General features: G+C 49.8%; 1 protein-coding gene across 2 annotated transcripts in view; it reads left to right on the top strand.

Annotated features, from left to right (window-relative positions):
- LOC140411787 (uncharacterized) overlaps positions 1 to 11,327 on the top strand; it is a 186,201-nt gene extending 174,874 nt beyond the window's left edge. For both annotated transcript variants that reach the window (XM_072500770.1, XM_072500771.1), the window contains exons 3-4: positions 5,119 to 5,293; positions 9,569 to 11,327. In XM_072500770.1, the coding sequence (XP_072356871.1) occupies positions 5,119 to 5,293; positions 9,569 to 9,791 (398 nt within the window). In that variant the 3' untranslated portion in view covers positions 9,792 to 11,327. The remainder of the gene's footprint in view (positions 1 to 5,118; positions 5,294 to 9,568) is intronic.
- The last annotated feature ends 6,536 nt before the right edge of the window (positions 11,328 to 17,863 follow it).

Here is a 17,863-nt window from a genome sequence, read left to right as displayed (position 1 = left end):
TCCCTTCCAGCAGTGACACACACCAGTGTCTATCTGGACAGCTCTGTGCTGTCTCCCCCTTCCAGCAGTGACACACACCAGTGTCTATCTGGAAAGCTCTGTGCTGTCTGTCCCTTCCAGCAGTGACACACACCAGTCTCTATCTGGACAGCTCTGTGCTGTCTGTCCCTTCCAGCAGTGACACACACCAGTCTCTATCTGGACAGCTCTGTGCTGTCTCCCCCTTCCAGCAGCGACACACACCAGTGTCTATCTGGACAGCTCTGTGCTGTCTGTCCCTTCCAGCAGTGACACACACCAGTGTCTATCTGGACAGCTCTGTGCTGTCTGTCCCTTCCAGCAGTGACACACACCAGTGTCGATCTGGACAGCTCTGTGCTGTCTGTCCCTTCCAGCAGTGACACACACAAGTGTCTATCTGGACAGCTCTGTGCTGTCTATCCCTTCCAGCAGTGACACACACCAGTGTCTATCTGGACAGCTCTGTGCTGTCTGTCCCTTCCAGCAGTGTCACACACCAGTGTCTATCTGGACAGCTCTGTGCTGTCTCCCCCTTCCAGCAGTGACACACACCAGTGTCTATCTGGACAGCTCTGTGCTGCCTGTCCCTTCCAGCAGTGACACACACCAGTTTCTATCTGGACAGCTCTGTGCTGTCTGTCCCTTCCAGCAGTGACACACACCAGTGTCTATCTGGACAGCTCTGTGCTGTCAGTCCCTTTCAGCAGTGACACACACCAGTGTCTATCTGGACAGCTCTGTGCTGTCTCCCCCTCCAGCAGTGACACATACCAGTGTCTATCTGGACAGCTCTGTGCTGTCCGTCCCTTCCAGCAGTGACACACCCCAGTGTCTATCTGGACAGCTCTGTGCTGTCCGTCCCTTCCAGCAGTGACACACACCAGTGTCTATCTGGACAGCTCTGTGCTGTCTGTCCCTTCCAGCAGTGTCACACACCAGGGTCTATCTGGACAGCTCTGTGCTGTCTGTCCCTTCCAGCAGTGACACACACCAGTGTCTATCTGGACAGCTCTGTGCTGTCTCCCCCTTCCAGCAGTGACACACACCAGTGTCTATCTGGACAGCTCTGTGCTCTCTGTCCTTTCCAGCAGTGACACACACCAGTGTCTATCTGGACAGCTCTGTGCTGTCTGTCCCTTCCAGCAGTGACACACACCAGTGTCTATCTGGACAGCTCTGTGCTGTATGTCCCTTCCAGCAGGGACACACACCAGTGTCTATCTGGACAGCTCTGTGCTGTCCGTCCCTTCCAGCAGTGACACACCCCAGTGTCTATCTGGACAGCTCTGTGCTGTCCGTCCCTTCCAGCAGTGACACACACCAGTGTCTATCTGGACAGCTCTGTGCTGTCTGTCCCTTCCAGCAGTGTCACACACCAGGGTCTATCTGGACAGCTCTGTGCTGTCTGTCCCTTCCAGCAGTGACACACACCAGTGTCTATCTGGACAGCTCCGTGCTGTCTGTCCCTTCCAGCAGTGACACACACCAGGGTCTATCTGGACAGCTCTGTGCTGTCTGTCCCTTCCAGCAGTGACACACACCAGTGTCTATCTGGACAGCTCTGTGCTGTCTGTCCCTTCCAGCAGTGACACACACCAGTGTCTATCTGGACAGCTCTGTGCTGTCTGTCCCTTCCAGCAGTGACACACACCAGTGTCTATCTGGACAGCTCTGTGCTGTCTGTCCCTTCCAGCAGTGACACACACCAGTGTCTATCTGGACAGCTCTGTGCTGTATGTCCCTTCCAGCAGTGACACACACCAGTGTCTATCTGGACAGCTCTGTGCTGTCTGTCCCTTCCAGCAGTGACACACACCAGTGTCTATCTGGACAGCTCTGTGCTGCCTGTCCCTTCCAGCAGTGACACACACCAGTGTCTATCTGGACAGCTCTGTGCTGTCTGTCCCTTCCAGCAGTGAAACACACCAGTGTCTATCTGGACAGCTCTGTGCTGTCTGTCCCTTCCAGCAGCGACACACACCAGTGTCTATCTGGACAGCTCTGTGCTGTCTCCCCCTTCCAGCAGTGACACACACCAGTGTCTATCTGGACAGCTCTGTGCTGTCTGTCCCTTCCAGGAGTGACACACACCAGTGTCTATCTGGACAGCTCTGTGCTGTCTCCCCCTTCCAGCAGTGACACACACCAGTGTCTATCTGGACAGCTCTGTGCTGTCTCCCCCTTCCAGCAGTGACACACACCAGTGTCTATCTGGACAGCTCTGTGCTGTCTCCCCCTTCCAGCAGTGACACACACCAGTGTATATCTGGACAGCTCTGTGCTGTCTGTCCCTTCCAGCAGCGACACACACCAGTGTCTATCTGGACAGCTCTGTGCTGTCTATCCCTTCCAGCAGTGACACACACCAGTGTCTATCTGGACAGCTCTGTGCTGTCTGTCCCTTCCAGCAGTGACACACACCAGTGTCTATCTGGACAGCTCTGTGCTGTCTGTCCCTTCCAGCAGTGACACACACAAGTGTCTATCTGGACAGCTCTGTGCTGTCTATCCCTTCCAGCAGTGACACACACCAGTGTCTATCTGGACAGCTCTGTGCTGTCTGTCCCTTCCAGCAGTGACACACACCAGTGTCTATCTGGACAGCTCTGTGCTGTCTGTCCCTTCCAGCAGCGACACACACCAGTGTCTATCTGGACAGCTCTGTGCTGTCGGTCCCTTCCAGCAGTGACACACACCAGTGTCTATCTGGACAGCTCTGTGCTGTCGGTCCCTTCCAGCAGTGACACACACCAGTGTCTATCTGGACAGCTCTGTGCTGTCTCCCCCTTCCAGCAGTGACACACACCAGTGTATATCTGGACAGCTCTGTTCTGTCTGTCCCTTCCAGCAGTGACACACACCAGTGTCTATCTGGACAGCTCTGTGCTGTCGGTCCCTTCCAGCAGTGACACACACCAGTGTCTATCTGGACAGCTCTGTGCTGTCTCCCCCTTCCAGCAGTGACACACACCAGTGTCTATCTGGACAGCTCTGTGCTGTCTGCCCCTTCCAGCAGTGACACACACCAGTGTCTATCTGGACAGCTCTGTGCTGTCAGTCCCTTCCAGCAGTGACACACACCAGTGTCTATCTGGACAGCTCTGTGCTGTCTCCCCCTTCCAGCAGTGACACACACCAGTGTCTATCTGGACAGCTCTGTGCTGTCTGTCCCTTCCAGCAGTGACACACACCAGTGTCTATCTGGACAGCTCTGTGCTGTCTCCCCCTCCAGCAGTGACACATACCAGTGTCTATCTGGACAGCTCTGTGCTGTCTGTCCCTTCCAGCAGTGACACACCCCAGTGTCTATCTGGACAGCTCTGTGCTGTCTGTCCCTTCCAGCAGTGTCACACACCAGGGTCTATCTGGACAGCTCTGTGCTGTCTGTCCCTTCCAGCAGTGACACACACCAGTGTCTATCTGGACAGCTCTGTGCTGTCTCTCCCTTCCAGCAGTGACACACACCAGTGTCTATCTGACAGCTCTGTGCTGTCTCCCCCTCCAGCAGTGACACACACCAGTGTCTATCTGGACAGCTCTGTGCTCTCTGTCCTTTCCAGCAGTGACACACACCAGTGTCTATCTGGACAGCTCTGTGCTGTCTGTCCCTTCCAGCAGTGACTCACACCAGTGTCGATCTGGACAGCTCTGTGCTGTCTGTCCCTTCCAGCAGTGACACACACCAGTGTCTATCTGGACAGCTCTGTGCTGTCTCCCCCTTCCAGCAGTGACACACACCAGTGTCTATCTGGACAGCTCTGTGCTGTCTGTCCCTTCCAGCAGTGACACACACCAGTGTCTATCTGGACAGCTCTGTGCTGTCTGTCCCTTCCAGCAGTGACACACACCAGTGTCTATCTGGACAGCTCTGTGACACTCAGCAGCCACCACAATAAAGGTACAAAGTTTGACCAGGAGAGGAGTATGAGGTGCGTTCTGGGGTCATGGGAGGGGGGGGGGGGGGGGTTTGGAGTGGGGGTGAACTAATGGCTTGACAAAGACGAAGGGGGTAATGTGGAAGGAGAGCTGTGCAACGGATGTGGAGGAGGTGTAAGGTCTCGTGTCGGCAGGGGGGGTTGTGGGGGTTGTAGGGCTCGGGGATAGGGAGGGGGGTGAGGGGGGTAGGGCTCGGGGGCAGGGAGGGGTGTGTGGGGAAGGGCCCGGGGGGGCAGGGAGTGGGGTGGTGTAGGGCTCAGGGGGCAGGGAGGGGGGGTGGTGTAGGGCTCTGAGGGCAGGGAGGGGAGTGTGGGGAAGGGCTCGGGGGGCAGGGAGGGGAGTGTGGGGAAGGGCTCGGGGGGGCAGGGAGGGGGGGTGGTGTAGGGCTCAGGGGGCAGGGAGGGGGGGTGGTGTATGGCTCTGAGGGCAGGGAGGGGAGTGTGGGGAAGGACTCGGGGGGCAGGGAGGGGGGTGGTGTAGGGCACTGGGGGCAGGGAAGGGGGGTGGTGTAGGGCTCGGAGGGCAGGGAGGGGGGGTGTCGTGTCGGTGTGCTGATGTGCATCACTGTAAACACACAAGGGGTTCATGTAAATACTCTGCAACTAAATAAACACTGGCGGGAGCTGACAGACATTCAACCAATAGGTCAGTGAGATAGGACACGTCCAATGAGCAGTCAAGACACCCAGACGTGGCACTACCACAAGGTACCCGTATAAAAGGACACTCAGAGAGACAGGGGCAGATCAGGAAGCATCACACTCACCGCATGGCTGAGAGCAGACTGGTTAGTTAGACTGAGTTACTATAGTAAGATGAGCAGGAGAGTCGAACTCAAGGAGGAGAATTGTCAACTGTTCAATAAATGTGTTAAACCATCTCCAAGTCTGAACCTTCCTTTGTCAGAGCCGACATCAAGGAAGCAGCTTATGCTACATGAAGAAGCAGAACACAACAGTCGGCACTCACACTGCGAGTGGGACCATGCTGGTCACATGCTGCTCTCCATCCTGGCAACTTGGGCATTTGCATATTCCCTTAAAGTGATATCACAACATTTTCCACATGTCACCAAAGTGACCCTGCCCCCTGACCTGTAACCTCTGACTATCTATCAGCTGATCACCCAGTTAAATGCTGTAACAGTGTCTCTGTCCACAGGTACTATTGTTCCTCTCTCTGCACCTTGGGGAGTTTTTGGATACGTGAAAAATGGCGAAATGCAGCAGAGATTCCGAGTATTTCTTGTGATAGTTCCTCAAGTCACCAACCCGCCTCAACCAACAGATCCAACAGTTGAAATAGTAACAGCCCCTCCTGTTTGGTTCTATGGCAGGTGAGTTTAGTGACTGATATATTGTGATTGATGTTCCTTTCTGTCAGCTCTTGTATCAACATCAGCCCGGGGAGCAATTCTCCCATTTTGAGACTAAGTGCTATTTTGTGGGCAGGAGCGTGGGCAGGAACATGGGCAGGAACGAGGGCAGGAGCGTGGGCAGGAGTGTGGGCAGGAACATGGGCAGGAACGACGGCAGGAGCGTGGGCAGGAGCAGGGGCATGAATGTGGGCAGGAATGTGGGCAGAAACGTGGGCAGGAGCTTGGGCAGGAACGTGGGCAGGAGTGTGGGCAGGAACATGGGCAGGAACGTGGGCAGGTATGTGGGCAGGAACAAGGGCAGGACCGTGAGCAGGAGCGTGAGCAGGAGCGTGGGCAGGAGCAGGGGCAGGAATGTGGCCAGAAACGTGGACAGGAGCGTGGGCAGGAACGAGGGCAGGAACATGGGCAGGAATGTGGGCAGGAATGTGGGCAGAAATATGGGCAGGAGCGTGGGCAGAAATGAGGGCAGGAATGTGGGCAGAAACATGGGCAGGTGTGTGGGCAGGAATGTGGGCAGGAATGTGGGCAGGAATGTGGGCAGGAACATGGGCAGGAGCGTGGGCTGGAACATGGGCAGGAACGTGGGCAGGAGCATGGGCAGGAATGTGGGCAGAAACATGGTCAGGAACGTGAGCAGGAATGTGGGCAGATACATAGGCAGTAGCGTGGGCAGGAACATGGGCAGGAATGTGGGCAGGAGCATGGGCAGCTACAAGGGCAGGATTGAGGGCAGGAATGTGGGCAGGAACGCGGGCAGTACTGTGAGCAGGAGTGTGAGCAGGAACATGGACCGGAACGTGGGCAGGAGCGTGGGCATGAATGTGGGCAGAAATGTGGGCAGAAACAGGGGCAGGAGCATGGGCAGGAATGTGGGCAGAGACATGGGCAGGTGTGTGGGCAGGAAAGTGGGCTGGAACATGGGCAGGAACGTGGGCAGAAACATGGGCAGGAATGTGGGCAGGAATGTGGGCAGAAACATGGTCAGGAACATGGGCAGGAATGTGGGCAGGAATGTGGGCAGGAAAGTGGGCAGGAGCATGGGCAGTACTGTGAGCAGGAGCGTGAGCAGGAACAAGGGCAGGAACGTGGGCAGGAGCGTGGACAGGAGCAGGGGCATGAATGTGGGCAGAAACAGGGGCAGGAGCGTGGGCAGGAACGTGGGCAGGAGCATGGGCAGGAACGTGGGCCGGAGTGTGGGGAGGAGCATGGGCATGAGCATGGGCAGGATTGAGCGCAGGAATGTGGGCAGGAACGTGGGCAGTAACATGGGCTGGAGCGTGGGCAGGAATGTGGGCAGCAACATGGGCAGGAATGTGGGCAGGAACATGGGCAGTAGCATGGGCAGCTACATGGGCAGGAACATGGGCAGGAGCATGGGCAGGAATGTGGGCAGGAACGTGGGCAGGAGCATGGGCAGCTACATGGGCACGATTGAGGGCAGGAATGTGGGCAAGAACGTGGGCAGTACTGTGAGCAGGAGCGTGAGCAGGAGCAGGGGCATGAATGTGGGCAGCAACGTGGGCATGAGTGTGGGCAGGAACATGGGCAGGAATGTGGGCAGATATGTGGGCAGGATCACGGGCAGGACCGTGAGCAGGAGCGTGAGCAGGAACGTGAGCAGGAACGTGGGCAGGAGCGTGGGCAGGAGCGTGGACAGGAATGTGGGCAGGAGCGTGGGCAGGAGCATGGGCAGGAACGTGGGCAGTAACGTGGGCAGGAATGAAGGCAGAAATATGGGCAGGAGCGTGGTCAGAAATGAGGGCAGAAATGTGGGCAGAAACATGGGCAGGAGTGTGGGCAGGAATGTGGGCAGGAACGTGGGCAGGAGTGTGGGCCGGAAAGTGGGCAGGAGCGTGGGCAGAAACATGGGCAGGAACGTGGGCAGGTGCGGGAGCAGGAGCGTGTGCAGGAATGTGGGCAGGAACATGGGCAGGAACATGAGCAGGCACATGTGATGGAACGTGGGCAGGAGCGTGAGCAGGAATATGGGCAGGACTGTGGGCAGGAGCATGGGCAGGAGCGTGGGCAGGAATGTGGGCAGGAACGTGGGCAGGAACATGGGCAGGCGCGTGTGTTGGAACGTGGGCAGGAGCGTGGGCAGAAACGTGAGCAGGAGTGTGAGCAGGAGCATGAGCTGGTGCGTGAGCAGGAGAGTGATCAGGAGCGTGAGCAGGAGAGTGAGCAGGAGAGTGGGCAGGAATGTGGGCAGAAATGTGGGCAGGAACAAGGGCAGGAATATGGTCAGAAATGTGGGCAGGAACATGGGTAGCAACGTGAGTAGCAACGTGGGCAGGAATGAGGGCATAAATGTGGGCAGGAACATGGGCAGGTAAATGGGCAGGAACATGGGCATGAACGAGGGCAGGAACATGGGTAGCAACATGGGTAGGAATGTGGGCAGGAAAGTGGGCAGGAAAGTGGGCAGGAAAGTGGGCATGAAAGTGGGCAGGAACGTGGCCGCTTGCCGGAAAACACTCTGAATCTTCCCACCCATCATTAATTATTCACCTGGGTGTTTTCCGCTGTTTTCAGCAGTGGGTCAGGCCTGGATGGTGTGTAGTCCGCCCTCCTGCCCGGGTGTCATATTGAAAAGATGTCCAACAACACTGAGCCATGTTGACAAAAGAAGGTGGACCTCCTGAAAATGCAGATCGATTTCCAGCAACATTGGTCACCCAGAAACAGGCCAGCAGAAGGACCCCCTCCAGAACACATGATACGGAAGATCCATGGTCCCAATCTCCCCCAACCCACTGCTGTGGTGCTCCAGGGTCCAGGGTTGTGGGCGCTCTCCATCCTCAACTCTGTGGGCAGCGCCAGGCATCCTGACTTTGGCACACTACATTGTGAAGAATGTTTCTCACACTGGCGTTTTTCCCGCCGGAATGGCAGAGAATCTATCCTGGGCGGGCACCCCGAGGTCCCTCTGCTACTGCACTCTCTTTAGATCTGAGCCATTAAGTCTGGATAGACTCTCTCCACCCTTTCTGTAAAATGCATCACCTCACATTTCTCTGTGTTAAACTCTATCTGCCACTTGTCTGCCCATTTGGCCAGCTTCTCGATGATCTTACCCCAGCTGGGGACTAAATCAGTCTTCGTCAAACTTTTTTTCCGGGGACCCATTTTTACCAACCGGCCGACCTTCGGGACCCAGGCCAGCCGACCTTCGCGAACCATGCCGGCCGACATTCGCGACCCACGCTGGCCGACCTTCGTGACCCGCGTCGGCCGACCTTTGTGACCCATGCCGGCCAAACTGCGCGAGCTACCATTTTCTCTTCCCTTGTTTGCTGCTGATAAAAATGGAGGAAATGGTTTTGGGTCCCTTTGGCCCTCGTACGCGCTCCTCCAATGGAATCTGTTGGATGAAGGTGAAGCCTTCCGGTGTGGGAAAGTATGGAGTCTCCATCTGTCCAAAATTCCGCACATTTTTCCTGTAAAATTTGATCAAATAAACCCCCCCCACCCGAACTTGTAAAAATAAAAAAAAATTAAAAGAATAAAATAAATGAAAAAAAAAATTAAATGAATAAAACCCCCCCGAACTTGTAAAACAAAAAGCTGCGACCGTTTAAAAAAAAAACGTCCGCACTGCACATGATCGCCATCGATCTGACACGCATGCACAGTGCATCGATCTGACACGCATGCACAGTGCATCGATCTGACACGCATGCACAGTGCATCGATCTGACACGCATGCACAGTGCATCGATCTGACACGCATGCACAGTGCATCGATCTGACACGCATGCACAGTGCATCGATCTGACACGCATGCACAGTGCATCGATCTGACACGCATGCACAGTGCATCGATCTGACACGCATGCACAGTGCATCGATCTGACACGCATGCACAGTGCATCGATCTGACACGCATGCACAGTGCATCGATCTGACACGCATGCACAGTGCATCGATCTGACACGCATGCACAGTGCATCGATCTGACACGCATGCACAGTGCATCGATCTGACACGCATGCACAGTGCAGCCGCTTTTTTTCAACATGTTCGCAGCCATTTTGAAGGCCGCTTGCAGCCGGCGTGATTAACAGTCGCGGTCGCTCCCCCGAGTTTGACAATGCCTGGAATAACTGACTGGCGGAGGCAACTCAATGGGCTGAATGGTCAACTCCTGTCCCTGTTGTCCTGGCAACCGACTTTCCAAACAGGTTTTGTCAGGAGAGTAAAAATTAAAGTCCTCTGTTCTTAATTCTGTTGCAGGGCTTTTGACACGAAAGTTGATGAACAGCAAATGGAAGAGCACCTGTTTCAACTAATGAAGGATCTGGAACAGGACAACCAATCCTTCGATAGCACATATTTCATCATGGATATTTTTACCATAGGAGGGCTAATGGGAATGGGTTTTGAAAAGACAGGAGAATCAAGGTTTTCTGGAAGGTTCTGCTGCAGTTCTGAACATGAAACAGTGAGATATGCTTAACTCTATTCTAAAACTGTTTAACTTTCCATTGGGTTTAATCTGGAATACTGAGCATAGTTTTAATCTCCTTACCTCAAGACGGTTATATTTACCTTTGAGGGAACGCAATGTCTGCTCATCAGACAGGTTACGTATATGTGTCAATATTGGCATTTTGGACAATTCCACCAATGTCCATCTCCAAATCCCTGTGACCCTGTTTAGAAATATTGCCCTCTACTGGCAGTTAGTAATTATGACTCCCACACACACACTGCAGCATTTATTCTAGATTCAAAATTATTCAGCGACATTAATATCAACAGTGAACATTTCTTCCTCATTTCCACACACTGTCCCATTGATTATTTAACTCAATGGTTCTAAACAATGTTCTTTTCTGAACCAGTTTCTCCCCACATTGTCCGGTCATCTTGGTTCTCACCTGGGGGTGGACAGTTTTGTCTGCCTCAAAATTAAATAAAAACAGAGACTCTTCAATCCGCTCCACCATTCAGGAAGATCATGGCTGATCTTCGACCTTAGCTCCACCTTCCCACACTGTCCCTCGAGTGTGTAATCTGTCTGATAAACAGGGAATGCACTCCCACTAAACCCGGATCATCCACCCTTAACTAAGGAGCCCAAACATCACCACATCATATTCTACCTGCCATGTTCTTAACCACTCACTTAACCAACCAAATGTGGAGCAAACACGTGATCGTCCACCCACACGTTAACCGTACATGTGACTCCAGCCCTGATATATTTGACTGTCTCTGAGTCCCGCCTGCTCTATTTCCCCTTAATATTATTTATAATTCGGTTTCCCTTCAACACCTGAAATTCATTGCTGAACACGTCTCCACACTGCACAGATACAGGGCAAAACTCAATTGTACCGGGTGGTGGGCCCTCTATTGGGGAACGGAGATTAATCACTGCACTAATTTGCTTTTTCTGTAATCTTGCTTTCAATGAATTGTGAGAGTGAGACTGAGATGGTCCTAGTGACAGATATAGTTCCAGAATTTTCTATCTTCACACAGCCATGGAATATATTCATATTTATCCATCATACTGACCAGAATGTTTCAAGTTGATGTGAAAAGAGTTGGGATTTGTGACAGAGCACAGAGTATTGAAGCTGTTAAATGTGAAATCATGGAGTGATCAGATGTGGGACTGTTCCTGGGCTCTCTCACTCGGAGTTAGTTCCAGATGGAATTATTTAATTACGAGGGAATGTTTAAACTGTAAAGAGACAGTGTGTTCACCATTTGTAAAATAATGAGATTTTCATCACATCATCGGGAAGATTTTGCTTCAATGTTTGAATAGTTCTGTGTCCTGTGCTCTGAAATATAATGGGAATGGACCATATAACAGACTGTGTGGAATAAACACTGGACACTGTAGGAAGAACACGTCACTCACTGGAGAAACCTGCTAATGGAGACCACACCCTGTGTGGGCAGTAAAATATTCCCTTTTCCTGCCAGTCCTGAGAATCAAACACTGGACATTGTGGTGGGGATGATTAAAAAGGTTGTTTCTCAAACCGGTTTGGTCTGACTCAGATCAGTCCAAGTTCAGGAAACAGATGGGCCCAGGTCAGGAAAGTGAAAGTGGGAGTTTTGTGACCCAGGTGTGAAGCAGCTTAAAACTGGTCCTCAAACCGGAGAAAGAATCCCAGTTTAAAATTAGAATCCAGAGACTGAAGATGGAATAAAGTTTCCATTCAGATCTCCTCAAACCCACACTGGGAGCTGACTTTGGGAATATCGACAGACTGAATCTGTGACTGAGAAAATGATCGATTCAGATCTGACTCCCGTTAACAGGTGACCCATTCACAGGTTTGTCTGGTGCAGTAAATAATCCATCGTCTTCTAGTCTTTGTTTGTCTTTTGTTTTTCAAACTGCTGGGAATGGATTCTCACTGTGAAATAAAGAGGGTGATGCATTTACACATTTGGTCTCGTGTTAGATTCTTCCTCACAAATAAATCTGGGTCAATGATCACATCACTAGTTTCATATCAGATAAACTCTCCACATTTCAGTGAAATGATTCTGTTAGGATGTTGAGGTGTAAAGTTAAAGAATGAAGAGACAGAGAGTAATTCATTGGGAGATGTGACAATTGGAGAGTGGAAACATTCTCTCCACATCCACTCTATCCAGGCCTCGCAGTGTCCTGTAAGTTTCAATAAGATCCCCCCTCATCCTTCTAAACTCCAACGAGCACAGACCCAGAGTCCTCAACCGTTCCTCATACGACAAGCTCTTCATTCCAGGGATCATTCTTGTGAATCTCCTCTGGACCCTTTCCAAGGCCAGCACATCCTTCCTTAGATACAGGGCCCAAAACTGCTCACAATACTCCAAATGGGGTCTGGCCGGAGCCTTATACAGCCTCAGAAGTACATCCCTGCTCTTTAGCCCTCTTGACATGAATGCTAACATTGCATTTGCCTTCCTAACTGCCGACTGAACCTGCACATTAACCTTAAGAGAATCGTGAACAAGGACTCCCAAGTCCCTTTGTGCTTCTGATTTCCTAAGCATCTCCCCATTTAGAAAATAGTCTATTGTTATGGGTCAGGGTTTAGGGAACCCCAAAGTGTATCATGGAGTTCACCTGACCCACAACCATTAATAGATTGTGGTATGGGGAGCACACGGCCCACTCTACAGGCGTGGTACAGCAGAAATGGAAAAGGATTTTTAAAAACAAAACAATGATTATTGTATGAACTCAAGTTAACCTTTCTAAAACAAACAGTGAACATCTTAGCAGCCAGTAAATCAAACACCCCCCCCAAAGAATACAACACTAAGTAACCCTACAAGCTGCCTTTTGACATTCAAAAGACTTAACAAACCTTCAAACAGGAGCACATTAGGTTTACATTCAATATTGAGACCTTTTACAATTCTGGGTTCACCAAATGATTCATAGATAGTCTTTGGATGGCAGACTTCAGATGCAGCTCACTGAAAATACACAGACACAGCCAAGATTTTTCTCAAACTGAATCTAAAAAGCAGAAGTAGAGCTCAGCTCCACCCACACTCTGACATCACTCCAGTAACATGAGCAGATACATTTCTTAAAGGTACATTTCTTCAAAACTCATTACTTGAAGGCACTCTCACATGACACCTCCCCCCAAGAATAAAAAAATAAACCATGAACTTCAAGATGGTTTCATTTTTCACCTTTGCACTATCCTTTAAGAAATGCACACTGTAAATACACTTTTCGTTTAAAAAAAAACACACTCAAACAGGTATAATAATATAGTCCATTTTTTTTTCGTTCTTCTTCCTCCAACTGAAATCTTTCTCGATTGACAGTCCCTTTGAACAAGAAGGTCTCTGCACGATCTGTCCATTTCTCTATGCCTCAGCATTTCTCTTTAAAGTCAGATACTTTAGTTCAATCTGAACACAGAGTCCCTTGTAATTCTCCAACACAGGAGCATTGGTTATCGCAGCTTTCAGGCAGTCAAATGGCTGTTGAAAGTCCGCTGTCCATTGAAATTTTTCACGTTTCTTACGCAAGTCCATCAGTGGAGCAATCACGCTACAATATGTTTGCACAAATGTTCGATCAAATCCACTCATGCCAAGAAATCGCATTATTTCCCTTCGTCTCGAGGGTATCGGAAACTCCTCAAGGAAAATGTTTCGGGCTTTTCCAAATTCACTTTTGACTAGGTTTATCACCAAACCCGCCTTTTTAAATGTTCTGTCCATGTCTGGCTGAAAACTACCAGATCATCCATGTCTTCCGCGCAATTGGGTAATCCTGAAACAACTTTGTTAGTTAACCGTTGAAATGTGGCTGGGGCGTTTTTCATACCAAATGGCATAATTTTGAATTGGTATTTACCACCTGGAGTCACAAAAGCTGAAATCTCCTTTGCCCTTTCGGATAAAGGTACCTGCCAGTAACCTTTAAGTAAATCCAATTTGGAAATAAAAGCGGACTGCCCCACTTTCTCAGTGCAATCCTCCAAACGTGGGATAGGATAAGAGTCCCTTCTTGTAACTGCATTAACCTCTCTATAGTCCACACACAACCGTTGGGTACTGTCTGGTTTAGGTACCATCACTATGGGTGAGCTCCATTGGCTGCAACCCACTTCAATTATGCCATTTTGCACCATACTCTCAATCTCTTTGTTAACCTGTGCCAATTTTAAAGGATTAAGTCTTTCTGGTGTTGTTTGATTGGAACAGCATTTCCCACATCTACATCATGTATAGCAATTTTAGTACTTCCCAATTTACCTCTACAAACTTGCCCATGTTTGGGCAAATCCCGGGAACTACAGGCCGGTGAGCCTTACTTCAGTGGTAGGGAAATTACTGGAGAGAATTCTTCGAGACAGGATCTACTCCCATTTGGAAGCAAATGGACGTATTAGTGAGAGGCAGCACGGTTTTGTGAAGGGGAGGTCGTGTCTCACTAACTTGATAGAGTTTTTCGAGGAGGTCACTAAGATGATTGATGCAGGTAGGGCAGTAGATGTTGTCTATATGGACTTCAGTAAGGCCTTTGACAAGGTCCCTCATGGTAGACTAGTACAAAAGGTGAAGTCACACGGGATCAGGGGTGAACTGGCAAGGTGGATACAGAACTGGCTAGGCCATAGAAGGCAGAGGGTAGCAATGGAGGGATGCTTTTCTAATTGGAGGGCTGTGACCAGTGGTGTTCCACAGGGATCAGTGCTGGGACCTTTGCTCTTTGTAGTATATATAAATGATTTGGAGGAAAATGTAACTGGTCTGATTAGTAAGTTTGCAGACGACACAAAGGTTGGTGGAATTGCGGATAGCGATGAGGACTGTCTGAGGATACAGCAGGATTTAGATTGTCTGGAGACTTGGGCGGAGAGATGGCAGATGGAGTTTAACCTGGACAAATGTGAGGTAATGCATTTTGGAAGGGCTAATGCAGGTAGGGAATATACAGTGAATGGTAGAACCCTCAAGAGTATTGAAAGTCAAAGAGATCTAGGAGTACAGGTCCACAGATCACTGAAAGGGGCCACACAGGTGGAGAAGGTAGTCAAGAAGGCATACGGCATGCTTGCCTTCATTGGCCGGGGCATTGAGTATAAGAATTGGCAAGTCATGTTGCAGCTGTATAGAACCTTAGTTAGGCCACACTTGGAGTATAGTGTTCAATTCTGGTCGCCACACTACCAGAAGGATGTGGAGGCTTTAGAGAGGGTGCAGAAGAGATTTACCAGAATGTTGCCTGGTATGGAGGGCATAAGCTATGAGGAGCGATTGAATAAACTCGGTTTGTTCTCACTGGAACGAAGGAGGTTGAGGGGCGACCTGATAGAGGTATACAAAATTATGAGGGGCATAGACAGAGTGGATAGTCAGAGGCTTTTCCCCAGGGTAGAGGGGTCAATTACTAGGGGGCATAGGTTTAAGGTGAGAGGGGCAAAGTTTAGAGTAGATGTACGAGGCAAGTTTTTTACGCAGAGGGTAGTGGGTGCCTGGAACTCACTACCGGAGGAGGTAGTGGAGGCAGGGACGATAGGGACATTTAAGGGGCATCTTGACAAATATATGAATAGGATGGGAATAGAAGGATACGGACCCAGGAAGTGTAGAAGATTGTAGTTTAGTCGGGCAGTATGGTCGGCACGGGCGTGGAGGGCCGAAGGGCCTGTTCCTGTGCTGTACATTTCTTTGTTCTTTGTTGTTGTATGTGATATCAATAACTCTTTCAGGTCAGTTCATTTTTCCCCAGGAAGGTATCTCAACAATGTCTCCCAATTTTTAAGAACAACCTCATTTTTCAATTTAATTTGAGATGTGTCAAATTCACAGTCATCTGGATTTGGTTCGTCACTTTGAGTTAGAATCATTAAAACCTCCTCCTTTTTCTCCCCATCCCTTTCAAAGTACCTTTTAAGCATATTCGCATGACACACTCGGTGAGTCTTCCTTCTGCCTGGTGTTTTTCCCACATAATTCACCTCACTTAATTTTCTTTCAATCTGATAAGGTCCACAAAACCTAGCTTTAAAAGGTTCACCTACCAGTGGTAACAACACGAAAACTGTATCTCCATTGGCAAAACTACGAACTTTGGATTTCTTGTCCGCGACCCGTTTCATCACATTTTGTGCAACTTTCAAATGTTGTCTAGCCAATTCACCTGCTCTATTTAATCATTCCCTCAAATTTGACACATAATCCAATCATGTAATTTCCGATTTCTCACCCACCAATTTTTCCTTAATCAATTTAAGTGGTCCTCTTCCCTCATGACCAAAAATTTGTTCAAAAGGACTAAATTTGGTTGACTCATTAGGTGCATCCCTAATTGCAAACAGTACGAATGGAATTCCTTTATCCCAATCCTCTGGACAATCTTGACAATAAGCCCTCAACATTGTCTTTTATGTCTGATGCCACCTTTCTGATGCTCCCTGTGATTCTGGATGGTACGCAGTTGATTTAAATTGTTTTATTCCTAAACTGTCCATAACTTCTTTTAATAACCTTGAGGTAAAATTTGATCCTTGATCCGATTGTATTTCTGTGGGTCGTCCATATCTAGTAAAGAATTTAAGTAACTCCTCCACAATCGTTTTAGCTGTAATATTACGTACTGGAATGGCCTCTGGAAACCTAGTAGACACATCCATTATAGTCAAAAGATATAGATTCGCACTTTTTGTTTTAGGAAGCGGTCCTACGCAATCAATTAGGGCCCTTGTAAAAGGTTCCTCAAATGCTGGAATTGGTATTAAGGTGTAAGGTTTTCGGGCAATTCGGCCCTTTTTGGACTGCCCAAGAATAAAACCCAGAGACTGTAAACTGACTTTTCAGCCAAGAGAACGTAACCAGATTTCCCAGCAGGCTTGGTCCGCTGAGCTGAGTAAGGGCATAGGTATTTACAAACCCCCCCCTAGGAGCTACAAGGAAGAAGGAGCCAGACAACGAGATAAGATCAAAACACAGACAAAGGGGCACGGGAATACACAGGGGGCCTGCCTGCAAGCAGGACAATGGGATGGTCATAGCCCCATGCAGATGTAAATGACCTGGCCTCCACCAGAGCAGAATCCAATTAACACCCCATCAACATGGCAAGGTGAGAATAGCAGCCATCTCCGGAGCAGCTGGAAGACACTGAAATTCTTCACAAAGAGAGCTTAACCTCGTTATCCTAAAAAACAGACTGTCTGGGCTCAGTATATTGCGCTGGAAAAGCCCCTTGAAGATAAGCGGTAGAAAAAACCAAGTTGGAGGCGGACCTGGGGGAGGTACTCCAATCTTGACAGAAGCCACCGGCAGGAACTCACTGGGAGGAGGGGGCGGAGTCGGCGCCAAATTCAAATCGCGGCAGGTCTGCCAGGCTGGAAGGAGCGGACCTGCGAGGAATACCCGGAAGCAAACAGCTCTGACCGGCTCAAAGGGGGCGGGACCAGCGGGAACTTTAAACTTGGACTGATACAACGCAAAGGAGGAGGAAAACCCGGAAGTCGACAGCTCTGACCGGCTCAAAGGGGGCGGGACCAGCGGGAACTTTAAACCTTACCAATTCAATGCAAAAGGGGCTGGCCGAACACAGGAAAGGGCCAGGTAAAACAATATAAAAGGGGCTGTGTTTCGATTGAGGGTCTCTTGGCTCGACCTCTCCACCTTTGACTTGACCTCTGCAGCCTGTGACCGTAAGTACCCTGCAGCAGCTTGCGAAACTCCCTTGACTTTGATAGTGGTTGAGGCTCTGGGGAAGGGGACTTGATTTGTGTTCTGTGTCATTGCTAAAACTGTGTAGCAATAAGATTTTTCGTTGTGTCCGTTATAGTACTTTCTGAATAGACTTAGTTTGTGTTAGAGTTTAAGATTTTATTATAATTTCTTCTGTTTGATGATTTTGACCTGGGTTTTGCAATAAACCTTGATTTGCTGATAATTGGAGTCGTTTAAATTCTTCAATCTCTCACCAGCGATCTCTGACCAAGTCATTGTTAAAATATTCCTCACCTTAATTCCGGGTTCAAGAATCTAGGGTCATCTTGAGCGATTCACTCAGGACAGGCTGCT

Source organism: Scyliorhinus torazame, chromosome 4 (assembly GCF_047496885.1).
Source record: "Scyliorhinus torazame isolate Kashiwa2021f chromosome 4, sScyTor2.1, whole genome shotgun sequence".
Lineage (NCBI taxonomy): Eukaryota > Metazoa > Chordata > Chondrichthyes > Carcharhiniformes > Scyliorhinidae > Scyliorhinus > Scyliorhinus torazame.
The sequence above is the reverse complement of the archived record's forward strand: the minus strand, read 5'-3'. Positions and strand labels throughout refer to the sequence as shown.